Source organism: Arvicanthis niloticus, chromosome 4, assembly GCF_011762505.2.
Source record: "Arvicanthis niloticus isolate mArvNil1 chromosome 4, mArvNil1.pat.X, whole genome shotgun sequence".
NCBI lineage: Eukaryota > Metazoa > Chordata > Mammalia > Rodentia > Muridae > Arvicanthis > Arvicanthis niloticus.
In genome coordinates this window covers 22,699,343-22,717,970 of record NC_047661.1, presented here as the reverse complement: position 1 = coordinate 22,717,970, position 18,628 = coordinate 22,699,343, and the positions used below count along the sequence as shown (strand labels likewise).

The following is an 18,628-nucleotide window of genomic DNA, read 5'->3' as shown; positions in this document are numbered from 1 at the left end:
CTAATTTTACATTATTATCATTATCATTATCATTATTATTATTATTATCATTATTATTATTATTATTATTATTATTATTATTATTATTATTATTATTATTATTATTACTGTGGTTCCTTTTCTTCTAATGTTGTCTGTTTGTCATCTTTAAAAGATCCAGTTGGAAGTTCTATCGTTTCCTGGTTCTAGTATTATGTATTGCCACTTCACTGCATTAATGCGACACAAATGGACGGTTAGCTCACAGGATCTGAAATGGGTCAGTTAAATGGAGTTATGGTTAATTGACTAGTGGCTACTTAAGCCATTCTGGAGGCTCTAGAGCTTTCCCGCCTTGTCTGGAGCACTGTTCTGTCCCTGCAGCCCTTCCTTCAAGCACAAGGCTAGCTGTGCTTCTTCACCTCTTCAGACCCTTATTGATTACAGCAGGTCTATTATGAAGTCCAGGACTGTCTCAAGATCCTTAGCTGTACCTGCAAATTCACTCAGGCCATATGAAGGTGATGCTGCATATCCAGTTTGGGGATAAAGACACAGACATGTCTGGAAGGAGCTCATTCTAAACACACAGAAGCTCTTGTCATCTTTGCTACGTTTTTTGTCCAAAGACTGCTGCTGGCTCAGCCATTTCTATTGTTTTGTGTGTGTTAATTTCTGCGTTAATGTTCATCTTTTTCCTGGGGCAAATTTGGGGTTCTTGTCTTTTTTCAGTGGGATACTTAATTCAGCCACTGTGTTAGCCACTGACCTTTACATAGTATTTTCACAGCTAATATGGCTTCTTCTATGGTCAAGGAATCATTTAAATAGCTTTTTGTTTTTGGTACTGTTCCTATACTGGGTTTTGTTTTCTTCACTATGTAGTGAGAAAGCATGAATCATATCTGCAGATACCTGCTTGAAGCTACATACCGTGTGAGAGGTGCTATTTGCAGTTCAAACACATTTGCTGTGGATTGTTATTCTATCTTGAAAAAAGGTATCAGGTCAAGGAGAGCTTTTCCCCTTTTAATAGCATAATGTTTTACTGTCTGGATAAGCTATATAGATCAGAATACTGTTATGTAAATAAGGCTGAAGCTTTCTTTTTGCCATTCCTCCCCAAGTATTTGCAGAATAGAGTAGAATTTCCCAATCAGAAGGCAGTTAGTGAGTGCCTGGAGATTATCTTTACTAATTCCCTTCCATAGTTTATTGATAGTCTATTTTTTCCCCTGTCCTCAGAAGATGGGCCCCCATGTGTTACAGCCTCTGTCTCCACTAGATTACCTGGCATAGTCTCTACTGCTAGGTCCTTGTAGAGTATTTCAATCTGTGGTTATTCCCAGCTCAAAGATAGTCTATCTCTTCTATTCGTCACTTTTTCAGCATTAGGATTGTACTGGTACAAATATTTTAATTGCTATCTTGAGTCCACTCCTTTAGCCCCATCCTTCACTTAAATAGCATTCAGCTGATTTGAAAAAAATTATTTTACGTATATGAGTACACTGTAGCTGTCTTCAGACATACCAGAAGAGGGCATTGGATCCCATTACAGATGCTTGCGAGCCGCCATGCGGTCGGTCGCTGGGAATTGAACTCAGGACCTCTGGAAGAGCAGTCAATGCTCCTAACTGCTAAGCCATCTCTTCAGCCCTCAACACACTTATTTTTCAGGCTTTAATGCTTCTGGCGTCAGGATGTAAAATGCTACTATTACTTAAGTTTTAGGTCTCTGTTGCTTTCAAATAAAGTATTTGTGTTTTCTGAGATATACTCAGGTTGTCTTGAGAGGAACAAGCAGTAAAACACCTATGCACTTCTAGGTAGAACTCCAGAAAAAGGAGACAATAAGCAAGGACCTATGGGCTTCACTTTGAGAAAGTTACATAGTGACAGACGGGGAGATGATTTCATTCTATCTTTCTAGGGATTTTTCTATAGTTGTTTTCTCATCCGGATATGTTCAACAGATTCTCAAGCCTATAATTCCAGGTCTTGGGAACCTGAGACAGGAGGATTGCCTTGAGATGAAAACCAGCTTGGGATACAGACCTAGTCTTAAACTAATCAAAATACAAACTATACCTTTCCCACACATTAGAGATAAGAACCAAACTATTTTCAGGTCAGTTCAGGGTGAGTTATCAGCTATAAAGAGATAAAAGGAAGAATTCTGTTTTTAATGTTAGGTAAACAGACAAAACCCCAATTATTTAAACCTTTTGGAACACTATGAAGAGGTCAATATCAATATCCCTGAACACCAGAAGAATGAAGAACAAGTATAAACTTCTGACCAGATGTCAAAAAGTAAACCATATGAAGACAAAAAGCTGGCTGTTTACCTGTTAAAACTTAAATAGGCCATGCCCTGTATTATGCTCAACAAACACAAACAGAATGATCATATACCACTTGTCCAAAACACAAGAGCCTTTGGCCTCAGAAATAAAACCCTTAAGACAAAGCTGGCAAAAACAAGCAGTGCTGCCGGGCAGTGATGGCGCTCACCTTTAATCCCAGCACTTAGGAGGCAGAGGCAGGTGGATTTCTGAGTTGGAGGCCAGCCTGGTCTGCAGAGTGAGTTCCAGGACAGCCAGGACTACACAGAGAAACCCTGTCTCGAAAAACCAAAAACAACAACAAAAAACCAAAAACAAAACCAACACCAAAACCAAACAAAACAAAAAAAACCAAGCAGTGCTGACACCTGGCCTGGTCTTTTGTGTGCTTTATAACAGTACTGGTACAAAAAGGATACAAGCCAAATAAGGTAATAGCTCCAAGTAAGACTCCATGGTAAGACTGAGGATATGGGGTAGGTTACTGCTACCCATGCATGTAGTGTGGGGTCCTGGAACCTTGATTAGGGGTATTGTGGTAATGGAGAAAAGACACATAGACACATGTACAGGGACACTGGGACCAGGTTGAGGTATGCACACTGATGAGGGCAGCTACTGCCAGAAACCTAGAGCCTCATTATGTTTATTAAGCACAGCACAGAAGGTCTTGGTAGAAAGTATCTAATAGCTGAGCAGGCTCAGGCTGTAAATCCAGAAGGAAGCTGTAGGTGCTCGCTTTTGTACACACTGGTCACTTGCTAACACTACAGCTCCTTCTCGAGTCACACGCATATGGAGTCCTTGCCATGGCCATGTCAATGACATGCATCCACTCAGAACTTAACCATCAGGACTTCCTCTGCTTTCTGACTAGTGCTCTAAAATCCTTTTCAACCCTGAGCTTCCACTCCTTTGAACCATCGAAGTACCATTGAAACAGATCTCCCAGGTTCAGGGTGTTTAGAGCTGCAAGGCATTAACTTCCATCCACACATTTCTTTCCTAGGTCTATTTCTTCCTGCATCTTATTTATTCTGCATTTCATCCTTGTACAGTGTTCCAGTCTTTAGACAGGATGTGAGTACCATGGATTATAATCCAAGTCCATGGATTGTGATGCTCATTAAGACCTACTTAAAACTGAAGCAACTAATACACATGTAGTTTCTATTTGAGACAGGGCCTTGTTGTGTAGACTTACACTTATATCCAGGAGTATGCTTTAAATCTTACCGACCCTTCTAAGATGTTTTTTCTGCTCAACTCTGATTATTCTCAAGTGCCACCGTGTTCTATTGTATGACTTCCTTGACACTTCCTCAACTGTTCTTACAGGTACAGGTAGGTCTACTGTTCTAAACTTCAAACTGTTACTGAGCATACCAAAGACCCATGACTTGAGGGCTGCTTTCTGAGATGGCTGAAACTGTTTACATGGTATGCCCTGATCCTCATCCTTGGGGATTACAAACCCTTTGCTGTGGATGTCAGCTGCTTGGAACTTCCAGTAACTGGGTGTATGTATCTTCTGCAACTAGTGGAGCTGCTGGCCACTTTAAGGACAGTTCTTGCATGGACTCATGCTTTTGTGGGAATCTGAACATGTTTCAAACCTCAACAACGTGGGTAAGTCTACAGGCCTTTCTCTCAAATATCCAAAGCACAGGGCAAGTATGAGGTTTCTGTGATCTCTTCTGCCAGAGGAAGAACTTGTAGTTTACCCATGCACTGTGGGAGTAGGGTATGTTGAAGAGAGCTCAGAACTGGACAGCATGTGAAGCTGAGGCTCAGTTACAGCTTTTTATGTGGCAACATCCAAACTCCTTTGTTGGCCAAGATCAACACCTTTGTTTCCCTGATTTGAGTTAGGTCAAATTCTGGTTTGTACTTCATGGGGAAAGGTGTTCTCTTCAGATTCTTGCACAGTCCTTGGGGAATCCGATTTTTCTCTTACTTTCTTGGATTCTGGGTCATATACAGGATAAGCTGAGGCCTTTCTTCTTCACAATTTAATTTACAAGTAACTAAAATGAAAATGGGAGCACAAAAGTAGTATTGATGTCTCGTTCATCTTAGTGTGTAAGTCTAATTTCTTTATCCCAACACAGGATCTCATATAGTCCAAGTGGGCTTCACACTCTCTACATAGCCCAGGTTGGTCTTGAGCTCCTAATCCTGTACTTCCACCTCTCAAATGCTAGGATTTTTGGCATGTGCCACCAAGCTCAGTTCTAACCAAATGATTTGAATGATGACATTTTCTACACTGTCACATTTGAAGTACACCTAGTGTGCTTGACCCAACATTTTGATATTATTTAAGTAAATATAATACGTAATCTGACAGCACAGTACTAAATAGTAACATTCTTCATTCCTTTAGTGATGCTATATGAACAATGTTGTCTTGCAAGTACAACAAACAATGCTGGAAGGAACAGCTATGATGTGACATCGGACAACTTCAGCCACAGAACTGCTCTGTGAAGGTGATGGTCAGGAGTCCCTGACTTGTCTCATTCTCAGACGCCAGCTGCTAGATTTCCATTGTTTGGGGGAACACTGGGACGGAGTTTTTTCAAGAAGGTTTATGTAACATTAAAGAGTCCTCTGTGTGTGGGTACATGCTACGGTACATATATGGAGGTCAAAGGACAACTTATTGGGTTCTCTCTGTCCACCACGTGGGTCCCAGGGATCAAACTCAGGTTGTTAGGGTTGGTGGCAAGTGCCTTTACCTGATTAGCCATCTTGATAGTCCTGTTTAACCAAAAAGTACTGGTAACTTGCACGTACAAATACATTAAAACTGGTATACATTCTGAATTCTTTATCTTAGAGAAGCTGAGAATGCTTTCTGGGCTCAAACTGGCTCTATACTTTAACATTTCTAAGCCTTCCAAGGGTATTGTAGTGTCTCTGATAATTTCATGCTTTCTGGTCATAAATGCAGGTGACAACAATAGCAAAGAGAACAGTACACTTGGAACTAAACCTGGCTGGCTTTCTGAGTGTGGACTAGAGGTGGAAGATGTGGCTCAGCTGGCTGAGCAATTTCCTACCATGCACTGGGCTCTGGGTTCAAGGTTCAGTCCTGCATAAACAGTACAGGGGAATATACCTATAATCCCAGCACTTGCTGGGTAGAGGCAGCAGAGTCTTAAGTTTAAGGTCACAACCTCCAACCTCCTTGGCTATACAGAGTTACAGGCCAACCTGGGCTTCACAAAATCCTATCTTTAAAGTAGAAACCTGGTGATACTCTTCATGATGTCCTTATGCAAATACATCTTCTGTGCTGTATAAAACAAACTTCTTTTATCCCACACTGACAAGAATTCTAGAGTAAGGAAATAATACAAGGGTTAATATATACTGTTGAAAATCAAAAGGTAAAATTGGTTTGAACTCATGCCCAGAGAAATGTTTATTGTACTCGAATGATTCAAAACATTCTGGCTCTTCAACTCCAGTGAGGATATTTCAAATATTTACCTATTAAGAAACTGTAAACACTCTCAAGACAAAATTTAGAAACAAACTTTTCTCTAGAAAATATATGCACATAAGTATTTCTTAGACTGTATGTAGCCCACTCTTCTCTTGGTAATCTTCATAAAAGCGCCTCAGTGACTCTGGGATTCTGGGTGTCACAATGCTCAAGGCTTGAGTGAAATGCCTCTTCATAATGCAGTCAGCTTTAATGTTTTCTTCCAGAGCTAGGAGAGCGGCCTCCTTGCAGACTGCTATGATCTGAAATTGAACCATAAAAGGAGATAGAAAACAGTTAGTACTCTTTTGTAGACAAATTATTTTCAACTTATTTATCTCTAGAATGACATTTAAAAAACCCTTTTAAGAGTTCTAGGACAGCCAGGGCTGCTACACAGAGAAACTTTGTATTGGAAAGAAAAAAAAAGCCAAAACCCTTTTTATTTTTGAGATTATAATTACATCATTTTCCCCTTCCCTTTCCTCTTTATAAAACCTATGTACCCCACCACTCTCTTTCAAATTTATAGCCTCTTTTGCTATGTTATTTGAGTGTGTGTGTACTTCTAAATATTCAAGTACAATTTGCTCAGTTTGTATAGCCTTTCTTTTTATGTTTCAAGGGCTGATAATTTGGAATTAGAATAAAAAAAATCTCTGTGTGCTCTTCTTTGGGGATAGACTATTTCTCTTGCTCTCAGAATTACTTAGCTACTGTGTAGGGTTGAGTCCTTGTGGGCTTTCCATGTTAGCATGTCTATGTGTCCCTTTTCAGGTTCCATTCAGACAGCCATGTTGGTGAGACTTGATGTTGAGTGTAGCTTCTGACATGTGGTGTGACTTCTGCACTATGAACACATCACTTCGGGAATTGCTCAAATTAATGTCTGGTATTCTGGTGGTGCTATAAATAGATCCAGGGCCTCACATTTTGTTATGCAAAACCTTTAAGTTTACATATGGAAAAAGCAACTGTACACAGAGCTGTCTGTTCTTTCCTTCTTTCCAGAGCAAACTAGAGCCTGCACAAAGCTATATAACAAGCAGGCGTGTGGGAAAGTGGACTATGCCAGAAAACTTGGTATAGTTGAATGGGTTCAGAGTCCCTGGCACCCAGGCATCCACCTGAGATGGTAGGCAGCTCCCTGTTCCCTACCAGATTCCTGGCCTGGAACATGTGTCAAACTTCCCACATAGGAAATGTAACCTGTGGTCATGTAATCCAAACAGAGTTCTCCATGCTAATGAGGTATCTAGAGGCCCTGAGGGTTTAGCCAAGAAGCTTCCCTTACAAGGACATTCCTCCCTACAAAAGGTGTTTAATCTCTGGTATACCCTAAGAAGGGTGGTATGTACCCATTTTCCACAATGAACAACCAATTAACAGTTTGGAACCAAGGACTATCTCTTTCATCAGGAACCTCACATGGAGAAGGCCTTCGCCTACAGAGCAATCTAAGTCTCCCATAGAAGACCCCTCTGCACTCCCAGACAACTGCTGCTAACTTAAGGACAATCACAAATGAGCTAAGCCAGAGTTCCCCATTCCCCTGGCCCTGTCTTAGTTCTCAGTCCAAGGGCCTCCAACTCTATTCCCCTGTATCCAGTGATACCCTGGATGTCCAGGCGTTTGGGAGCCCACAGCCCCAGGCTCTTGATTGCAGGTCTGGGACCCTCAACCCTCCATTCCCAATTCTGTGTGGTTTCCCATCGGCTACTGGATTTCTGGGAGTCACAGAACCCCAGCTTTGACCTTCCACATTCTAGGCTGCATTTTCCTACCCCCTGAGCCATGTATTTGCACTTTGCTCAAGCCCAGCACCCAACAGTAGTGGCACAGGATAAATGCAGCCTACAATTCTGTGTTTTGTCTGCCCAGCACCCCAGTGGAGGGGCAAAATGTGGACAAACGTTAAGTGCTGTTAAGTGTGTGTGGCCTGGACATGATACTCCACCTCTGGCCCCATTTCCAACACAGTTGGCTAAGGACAGGCTGTGAAGTTTGGGAGGGAGGAGCCCTTAACAGGTACTATGCTGCATGCTGAGGCCCTGCTAACCAGCACCCCTTATCACAGCACAGAGTTTGTACATTTCTTTCAACTTTTGCTGTATGATCAGCAAACATTGCTGTTTTCTGCCTTCGAAATTTTGTAGCCACTTTATTTTCAGAAAAGTGTAACCACTGTAGTTAGCTTATGTGCTCATTAATAAAGCCCAGAACATGAAACATTTCTTTCCTGTATCTCTTTGATGAGCTCTTGACTCCTAGTAATATTAGAAAAGTAGACTGTTTCTTCAGGAAGGAAAGCTGGGAGAACTGAGAAGAATTTGGAGAGAAGTTACAATTAATACAGAGAGAAGGAGAGCCTGTGAGAGGAAAACACTAGGAAAGGAAGGGTCACTGGATTTGAGACAGCTGAAGCAGGCAGAAGCCAGTATTCCAAAGATCCACTGCATTTGTGGTGAATGGGCCCACTGGATGAAAAGAGATTTTCAATTTTCAGGGGAAAAAAAAAAAAAGAATGATGAGTGGTGCTAGCTATACCCCATACAGATGAATGAAGGCTAAGTGAAAACAGTTTGCCCACTTAACTGAAAATGGTTCCTCTGCTTAGCTAGTCAAGCAGATACAAGTAGCTTTCTAGGGGACTTAGTAGCCTGCTTTGACAGGTTTCTCACACACACACACACACACACACATACACACACACACACACACACACACGGGGGGGGGAGGGAGAGAGAGAGAGAGAAAGAGAGAGAGAGAGACAGAGAGAGAGAGAGAGAGAGAGAGAGAGAGAGAGAGAGAGAGAGAGAGCGCGCGCTGTGGTGGGGATGTGGGGATATATACGTGTGTGTGTGTGTGTGTGTGTGTGTGTGTGTGTGTGTGTATGGCTTTGTCAAATTTCAACAGTGTAACTATTAGTTCTGGGCTTTATTAATGAGCACATAAGCTAACTACAGTGGTTACACTTTTCTGAAAATAAAGTGGCTACAAAATTACGAAGGCAGAAAACATAGCAAATGTAATATGGTGATTCCAGTGGGAATTTGAGAGCCTCCATAAAGGGAGGTGAAGGGACCTTAATAGGAGAGTTCTTCCATCAACTCACCTAAGAAGCACCTCTTTCATCCAGACAAGGTCTAAGCACCACAGGAGAAGCCTGGAGTGCTGGATGCTAGAGTATCCCTTCCTTCCTTTCTAATAGTACAGAGAATATATCCAGAGTGTAGCTCTCTCTTTGATAAGGGAAAGAACAAAGTGCTAGACTTTGGGTCAATAGTACATTTTACTGATCCAATCTGAGATTTGTCCTAGAAAATACAGCCCAGCAACATAATTATTTTCTGAATATCTCCTATAAATATTAGACAAACACCAACTCTATACTCATTCAGTGGCTCTGTAACTGATGCCTTAAGTTTTGAACACTTACAAAAGCACATACTGACCACAGAAAGGTACATATAATGTGGTGGTGTTGGGAAGGGGGACTTGATAAGAAAGGAGATGATCAAAAGGATGCTTGGAGCTTGGTTCTCGACAAGTTGGTGGATAGGACTGTGGTACAATGGGCAAAGAAAACAAATGATCTGGTCTGGCTAGCTTCTTGTCAGGATCCAGTGATTAAATTGGAACAGAAAGAAAGCATTTCCCTTGAAGGTAGACACTTACAATCTGGAGCTTCTGGTATGTAATAACATCTGAGAATGGCCTTGATTTTAATGCAAACATTTCATCTACATTGTGGGATAGAACTTTGAAATGGAGAGGTGGGAACATTTGGATTAGATGGGAGGTTCTGTAGAACCTCTGAAGGAAGACAGCTGTATCCAATCTGCATGCAGTCCAGGGCCCATGAAGAAGCTATGGATGTGGCTACTACAGGACTGTAAACTGGAAGCTTTATGAAACGTTCTGGTAACTCAACTCATAGATCTCAGCTCATCTCTAGATAAAACACTGCCATGGTGTCACCAACTGGACTCCTCTAGAAGGAATTGCCTTAGTATTTTCTACTGCTGAGTTTTAGCACTTTAATAAAATTTACCTTGTTCCTTGATAACATGTATCTTTATCTTGTATAATGATAAGGAATGCTTGGAAGACCCAATTACACAATTCCTTCTTGCTAATTTGCTTTTATACCACATGTACTTTGCAGTATACAATAAAAAACAGGACAGGCAGTACGGATTCCTTAGCCAGGCTGCTATTCCCCAGTCAACACCAATGCACTAGCTGCTCTGTCCAGCAACTACAAAAGGTCAAGTATAAGAGGAACTGTATCTGTCTTTTGTTATCATATACTAGCAGGGGATGGACACACATTGACAGGAAGGAAAACCATAGTATTTTGTGTTGAAAGAAAGACATTGCTGTTTTGGAACGAAGATAGACAGACAGACAGACAGACAGACAGACAGACACAGACACAGACACACACACAGATAATGGGGGGGGGAGGGGACAGCATTTAATTAGAATAAAAGTAAGTAAGATGGCTGGAGAGGTCTCTCAGTGGGTAAAAGTCTCACTGCACAAGCCTGATCACCTGAGTTTGGTTTCCAGAGTCCATAGTAGAAAGAGAGACATGACTATCAAAAGTTGTCCTCTGACTTCCATGTGTGTGCTATGGCAGCAAAAGAAAAAGAAGAAAATGTAGTTCCAATGGACTAGGCCAACACTTCCCTGGGAGATACAAATGACCAGTATTCCATGATCAAACAAGTCCAGGCCAACATAAAATGGTCTGCTCCACTCAGGGAATAGGCAGACGATTCGGGAAGCTGATAAGACTTCAAAGTCCAGCAATGACAGCTGCCCAGTTTACTGAATCCCACTTGTTAGTGGTTTGTCCTCAAGATTCACAAGCTGGAGCCTAATCTCCAAGGTAGCAGCATTAGGATGTGGAACCTCTGGGGAGTAGGCCACTCCTCCTCCACCAGCAAGGATGGGCTTGGTACCCTTATAGAACTGGTCTTAGGAGCTAGTCTGACCCTTCTAATATACAAAGACACAGTGAGAAAGTCCTGTCCTACAAATCCATGTGCCTCATATGTGATTCCACAGACACCCGGATTGCGAATAGCAACTGGGTAGTGCCCATCAATTAGTCAATGTGACACAGTATTTGGAATGGGACAAAGACACCCACTGTTTCCTACAGAACTCTTCTCCTCTCCTATTTTTAGTAGAATATTAAGTTTTTCTGTTGATATTCTTTTTCTTTGGAAAATTCCTTTTATTATATTTATTTCTCAAGGGTGTGGAAGTGTGGAAGTCAGAAGACAAAGGGCAGAAGTCAGTTCTTCTATCATGTGTGTCTTGGAAATTGAACTCAGGTTGTCAGGCTCAGCAACAAGCACCTTCACCCAATGAGCCATCTTGTATAACTATACCAGAAAAACTTACTCAAGGCCAATAGCATGGTTCTTGCCCTTTTTGTAATCCCTTAAATTCTGCTCTCTTGTATTTCAGAATAGAGACAAAAGGGAAAGGGGCTGATGACAGATGCATGAGGAATAGACATAGTGAAGAGCTAAGAAGAGTCGGACAAGAACCACAGCCCCTATGTGTTTATTTTAAGGCTTCTACATATGCATGCTATTACACTGAGGCCAGGTTCTGTAGTGCTTTACTTGTATTTTATATACTCTTGTCAGTTACATTTTCAAGTTCCTAAAATGAAAAGAAATAAACAATAAGCATTGCTTATTATCATGTGTTTTGGTCTGCATTGCTATGGTGGCTTCAGTCACTTTTGTAAAAGTTAAGAGTTGGAAACTCTGTCAAGAATACAAATGGATTCTTTCTGAGAGACCCTTTTTCAGGATATCAAGATTTGTCACACAGGGATGGGATGTTTTTTCGAATGTGTAGTAATATGTATTAGTTTGAAGGACTTGAATAAAGTTTGCTAAAAATGAAACATGCAAACATCCAAATGGGTGTTTCCCCCTGGTGAAAAGGACCCTGCAACCAGCAAGTCTGTCCTGGACCCTTGCCTCTGCAGCAAGCATCAGAAGGGTGAGGGCTTCTCACGTAAAGCTGCCCACATTGTCTATCTGGAAACGAGACCTCTGAGGAAAGGCCTTCAGTCTAAACTAAAATTGTTTGGTAGCTTATATAATAAAGTCTAAAAAAAAAAAAACAACCACCACCACCACTCAATGAGATGGGTTTGTGTTTGCACAGACTGATGTTTCTACAAAGAACAACCATGCCCTAAACCAGACAGAGTCTAGGACTGTTTCAGCAACAGCGAATCATTTCAGTTTTTCCCTTTTCTCATGAGGCCACAGAAAAACTCTGTTGAGAAGATGTGTAGTAGACAAATGGATGAATTTGACTCACAGACGGTCAGGAATATTAACCTGTTGAGAGAGAAAATCTTGGGCCACTTGAGCTTCTTAGCAAAAAGCATTTTAGAAGCCAGCCTTTAATTTCTTCAGAATCCCATCCTTTTCCTCATTGGTGCAATTTCATTTTTCAAAGGAATTATCGGCAAGCTGCCAGAAAGGGTACTTTGGCTAGCAGGCTACACAACACAAAAGAGTATAATATTCTCATTCACTTTTGACGAATTGATAGAAACCTATATTTTCATATGTGCCTTGTTGGGAGGTTGAAACATGTTTGTGTGAATGAAAAAAAAATGAGTCAAAACTAGTAGATTGTGCCCCAGATCTCATTATCAGAGCCAGAGACTAAGATGTGTTTTGCTTCAGTGGCTGCCATACCACTTTATTTGGTGCCTACACATCACAAATTTTCTTTTCATTTATTCAGCAGTTAAAATAGAGTTGGTGATTAGTTATCTAATAAAAACTCAGGACACACAGGAACACCATGTCAAAAAATTAGGTGAATTTGAGATGAACACCAAAGAGGAAGAGTCTGCTACTCAAACCCTCTACAAATCACCAGGTTCACCTAACAGTGAGTCTTTTTAAGTGAGGAAAGTAGTTGGCAATAGAGATGGAGGCTTGTGTGAGTGTGAATTTCATTCTCTGTGTGGGCTCCTAGAGCAGCTGTACCCTTAGCACCACACAGTAACAGTGTTGCTGCAAACTGCATGTGGAAGCAGTGCCCTAGGATGACTACTGAGCCTTGGGAAATCTAATTACTTCTAAATGTAAAAGGGCAAAGAGGCATTTGTGTGGAATTTTGAACAATGTCCTACTTCACTGTGGAGAAAAAGGACACCTCTTATATATAGCCTATGGCTCTTTTCTCCAACCCACCAGAGAAGCAGAGTTTTGCTGTGTCTGGGCACAGCAAAACAGAAGCAGGACAACAGCACACATTAACACCAACATGGCTTCTGAGAAGACAGTAATGCTCTTTAAAACGCGATAAAGAAAAAGTCCAGGCAAATGCTGTCTACTTAAAAAGTAGTCAACAGGAAGGAGATCATGAACATGCTTGGCAGTTTCCTGAACTTTTATTCCCTGTGTGCTAGAGCAGTCCCTTCCCTTGTTCCTTTCAGCTTCACAGTGGAACCAGTCTTTTCTGGTGAATGTAGCATCAGAAGCAGTAACTTAAGTAGTTGCTTCCATGTCCAGGCAAGGCCTGGGGGAATCTATACTCTGCTACCAGACAAGCACAGTGACAGTGACAGTGACAACAGGGAAGCAAGCACAAAGGACGCTGAAAGCTTGGAGTTGGGGTTCTGCTGCAAATGTCTTAGCATGCAAGTGGGGAAGGAACAGGAGCTGCTTCTGGCCCCAAAGCATTAAGTTCTAACTTTTCTGGTACACTACCTCAAAAAGTACTGTTATCCTCAAAGTGACACAACCAATAGGTCATCTAACACGTAGACCTTCATACTGGACAGAGAAGAGGTGGATATGTACATATAACAGATCCAGATTCAAATGGACTAGGTGACTTTAGATGGGGGAAGCCCTTTTATTTTTTCTTTTCCCCCCCTCCTCCTCTTTTTTTTTTTTTTTTTAAAAGACAGGGTTTCTCTGTGTGGCCCTGGCTGTCCTGGAACTTCCTTTGTAGACCAGCCTGGCCTTGAACTCAGAGATATGTCTGCCTCTGCCTCCTGAGTGCTGGGATTAAATGTGTCCACCACCATGGCAGGGTACTTAAATAAACACACACACACACACACACACACACACACACACACGTTTTGCTTGCATGTATGTACATGCGTGTACTTGAGAGATCAGAAGAGGAAGCTGAATTCCCTGGAACTGGATCTTTGTGAGCCACCATGAGGGTGCTCAGAACCAAACGTGTCTAGTGCTCTTAACTACTGGGCCATCTCCCTAACTCTGTCTCTTTTTTAAACAGTACTTTTTAGTGATGGAATGGAGTACTGTTTTTTAGGTGCTCTACTGCCAAGCTACACATCTCTAGTCCATCAAAATGAAACCCCACCCAGCAGAGTCTTATGAATTATAGCTGGCTTTGAACTTGTACGTAGCTGACAATGATACTGAATTTCCTCAGTGCTGGGGTCACAGGTAAACCCCACCATGCCAAGTTGTGCTGGGGGCCAATCCAGGGATTCCTTCATGCTAGGCAAGCACTGTACCAATTGAGCTACATCTCAGACACACCCCTTCTCCCTTGAAAAGTTACTTCTTGATAGTTGAATTCATACCCTGTTTAACAGTACTCCCCAGGATGGCTTAAGACATTGTATAGTTAAAATTCCAGTGCACCTGAGAGATAGTGATTTCAGAGTACAAAGGTACAGACATGCTGTTGCTCCTTGCTGGAGCTGGTGAGCTGCTCAGGGCAGGCTGCAGGACTTCAACAGACCTTTTCCTTCCTTGCAGCTGTAAACTGAACCCACAATGGCCCAGAAGCTGTTAGGACTACTCCTGCTGTTTGGCAGGAAGAAAGCACACCATCCAGCAAGGCCTAATCTCAGCTTCTTTGTATTTCAAGTGTAGTAAATAGCTTTTAAAAAATCCACCAAATGAAACGGGCCGCAGTGCTTAAAAAATTCTTAGGTATTCTCAGAAAGTGGTTTTGTTAAAAGCGTCTTCTGTCTGGAACACCTGTGACCTGTTGAGCTTAATTGGGCTGCAGCTGGCGTTGATTGTGGCGCAGCCGCTGGAGCACTGGCAGGACATTGTGCTGTCCTGGCTCGCCCGCCCCCTTCTCTTTTCTTTTCACTCTCATAGCCCTGCGACCTCCTTCCCTGTGTGTGGAAGGGATTAGGAACCCAGTAAGAGTGGTGTCTTGCTGTTTGTGAACAGCATGCTCTGGAGGTGCTTCAAGGAGACTACCTGGGAGATTATGCGCCTGTGGATGGGAGGGAGGGCGGGCCATTGAGCAGCTGAACTCCAGCTGAAAGGCGAGCTTGAAAGGTGGATCTGAGGCAGCGCAGCAGGCTCGGCAGGAGTAGGGGCAGATGAAGTGGGAACTTTACAGATACAGGGAGGCGAACCCGGCACAACCACCAGCCGCTCAGGGAGCCACGCTGAGTGGTAGAAGGGATTAATTATAGGTCGCACGGAAGCACTTATCCTTTAAAATGTGAGGCAAGAATTGCAGTTTAGAGCTTTTATTACCTAACCGTTCGTTCATCAACCTGATCCACAGAGTGAGTTCAGCCTGGGCTGAAGTAGAGATCTCTATCTCAAGACAAAACAAAAACACAAAGGAAAATTTACACACAGATCAACTATCCTGTAGAGGTCTGGGGCTGTAAAGTTCCAGAATATTATTAGTTCCTATGGGATTTTAAGTGTTTCCAGCTTCAGTGGAACCACCGTAACATGATAAAAAGGGGTTTTGAAAAGAAAACAGCTATCCTGAATAGAACAGGGTAGGAAGGAATTACTTCAATGCAGTGCCGAGATGGACCAGATGGCCGGAGCCCCATTCTTTGGTCACTCAAAGAATCTGACTGCCTACAAGGTAGCAGGTACCAGGAAAACATAGCAGTAAAACACAAAGCTCATGTCAACTCACAGGTGCTCAAAGGGCCTCTCCTCTAGTCTACCTTCAGTGTAGTGCTGGTGTTCAGTGGAAGGTATTTCACAGCCCACACGCACCCCTGGTTTCAAATATAACTAACTGCTGCTTTCACTGTGCCACGATATCACAACTATCAAGGTTTAGAGTTATCTATACTAAATGTCTACTCCCTGTCCAAGTTCTGTGAAGGCCTTACAAGCCCAGCCCTTTTCTATTTCCTAGACAGCACAGGCTAGCATGTTAGACCTCCTGCTGAAGTCTGTTATCTCTGAAGATACACAAGAACCAGCTTTTGCCTTTTCAGTCCTCGCCCCTTGTTGGAAAAGCCAGATAACCTGGATTAAAAAGACACCATCATCCTAGGCACAAGGAACACTCTGTGATGTGTCATTTGTGGGACCTTGCTGGTTGGGAGAGCCCTGAAACAAGCACCATAGTTTTTGTTGTTTTTGAGACTGGGTCTCTTTATGTAGCTCCAGAAAACCCTAATAAATGTGGAGGGTTTGATTCTCTCTGCCACTATTCTGGAGATGGGCATGGCAGAGACTGCTGCTGAGGAAGTCTGAACTTGTCCTGTGTTCTCATCTTTATTGCCTGACGATCAGCATTTGACTTGATCACCACTCATTTACTCATTCAGTTTTACTACGTAGCCCTCTGACCTTAAATTCATGGTGATCTTTCTGCCTCAGCATTCTGAGTGCTGGAATTAAAGTACTGTGCTGCCACATGCGGACATCACTTTTAGCATGGTGTGGTATTTATGGCTATTTATATTAAATAGGAAGAGGAAAGGCTTGATAACCCATATATAGTCAGCTAATGGGGAACTAGAGATAGGTCCTAGGGACAAATAAATGAAAGTATATCAACCCTTACACTTACTTCATGTACATCATTCTAATCGAAAGTGTAGTCTTCCTGAAAGGACACCTCCCCCTGCCCAGCACAGAAATACATTTAAATTAAGTCAAAGAACACAATTTTCATTAGATATCCTCAGAAATCCAGAATAAATTCATACATCTTCACTTTTGAACCTTGAGGTGTTTTTCCTCTGACTGGTAATGCTTACACTGTTTTACAAGACATTTGTATAGAAGTTGACACTAAAATGTTTAAACTCAAATTATAAATCAACAGTTATCGTTCTTAAATACACTTAGCAATATTTCAAGTGGTTTTCACCAGTTTTTTTTGTACTATTGTTGGCCATATATTAGAGTCTTTTAGGGTTCAAAGCTATCTAGACAGGCCTTAGCATATAGCTGACACCTGTGAAAACACCCACTAGCCATAGTCATTGCCACTTGTCAATGGACTCAAGTGTGTTCAAAGCTCTCATCACAGAATAAAGAGGTCTCATGAACTAAAGGGAGTAAAGAACTACTACACTGTTGTATAATAACCACATTTCAAACCTCCTTAAATCTCAGAGTCACAACAGAAAGCCAGGAAGAATTATGGGGACACGGGAGGGAAGGAAAAAGAGCCTATCTATCACTCCTGAGTCTGGTTGAAGACTCTCCAGCTGAGGAAAATTAACATCTACTGTGAAGGTTGCTGACACAGAGATAAGATACTGCTTTCATATATTAGCTATTTCATTTAAGATAGCAGTGAACCACACTTAAGGACTAAGCCTGCATGACCATCAAGTTTAGCCTCACTTCTCTCCTAGACATTTTTTGGAAATCTCGAACAAGACTGCGAACTTGGCTTACAGTGAAGAACTGCAATGTTTCCTTTATCATAATCTAGACTTTTGTGGTGTACCTGTAAGAACTATCTCATTTAGTTCCCCAGCAATCCTCTGAAGATATCAACTTCAAAACCAACCAAACATTAACAAAAATAACCAAAATTCTACATGACTATTTTTAAGGCTAAGAAGCGAAACTCATCTTTAAGAAACCAACACCCATGCTCTGTGGTCTGTCTTAATTTCTTCCAGAGCAGCACCTCTCTTTCTTTTAACCCTTGTGCTTAATAGCTGTATTGGAATTTCTTTGTGTATATGAGTGAAGGGTGTATGTATGTGTTCATGTCGATGTGTGCACATGCCATTTGCCCAGGGAGGCTGAGGTTGACACTGGACATCCTTTCCAAGTGCTATTTAACAATCATTTTTTCAAGTTATATTTTATTTTAAATAAACAAGTGTTTTGCCTACATGTATGTCTGTATGCATGCAATACTCATGAAGGCCAGAAGAATGTATCAAATTCCCTGGAGCTGGAGTTACAGATAGTCCTAAGCAACTATGTGGGTGCTGAGATTTGAATCTGGGATTCCAGAAAAGCAGCCTGTGCTTTTACCACTGAGCCATCTCTCCAACTCCTCAACATATTTTTTAGACAGGTTCTTCTCATGGAATTTGGAGCTCATCAATTTAGGTTTACCTGGCTTACCAGAAAGCTCCAGAGATCTGCCTGCTTCTGCTCTTCAGCACTGGGGCTGCTGTACCCAGATTTTACACGGCTGCTAGGGATCTGAATACAAGATCTTACTCTTATGTGACAAGTACTTTACAGACTAAATCGTCATTTCAGCCCCTTAATATTTCTTTTACTAACTCTATTTCATACTGGCTTGTGCTGAAATTCTTTTCTGACTGATGGCAAGAATTCTGGGCTTGCTTTGGGCGACAATCTCTAAACTGTTCATGTCTCTGCTCATCAGGCCTACTTTCCCTTCTTTACATAACTGAGACCAGAATCTGCATGTTTGTATTTACTGAGGTTGGGGAGGACATAGTTTTTTCTTTCCTTAGTTTCTCCTTTTTGTGTCCAGAAAATTTCTCTATCTGTTCATACATATAACTTAATGCATTTATTTAGATCTTTACTGGAAA

At 41.8% G+C, this 18,628-nt stretch overlaps 1 protein-coding gene across 4 annotated transcripts in view; it reads right to left on the bottom strand.

Annotated features, from left to right (window-relative positions):
* Window positions 1-5,728: 5,728 nt before the first annotated feature.
* The window catches only part of Afg2a (AAA ATPase AFG2A), a 174,279-nt gene continuing 161,379 nt past the window's right edge, over window positions 5,729-18,628 (bottom strand). For 3 of the 4 annotated variants that reach the window (XM_034499853.2, XM_034499854.2, XM_076932318.1), the window contains exon 16: window positions 5,729-6,083. In XM_034499853.2, the coding sequence (XP_034355744.1) occupies window positions 5,907-6,083 (177 nt within the window). In that variant the 3' untranslated portion in view covers window positions 5,729-5,906. The remainder of the gene's footprint in view (window positions 6,084-18,628) is intronic. The other variant, XM_076932317.1, reaches the window with a different exon arrangement.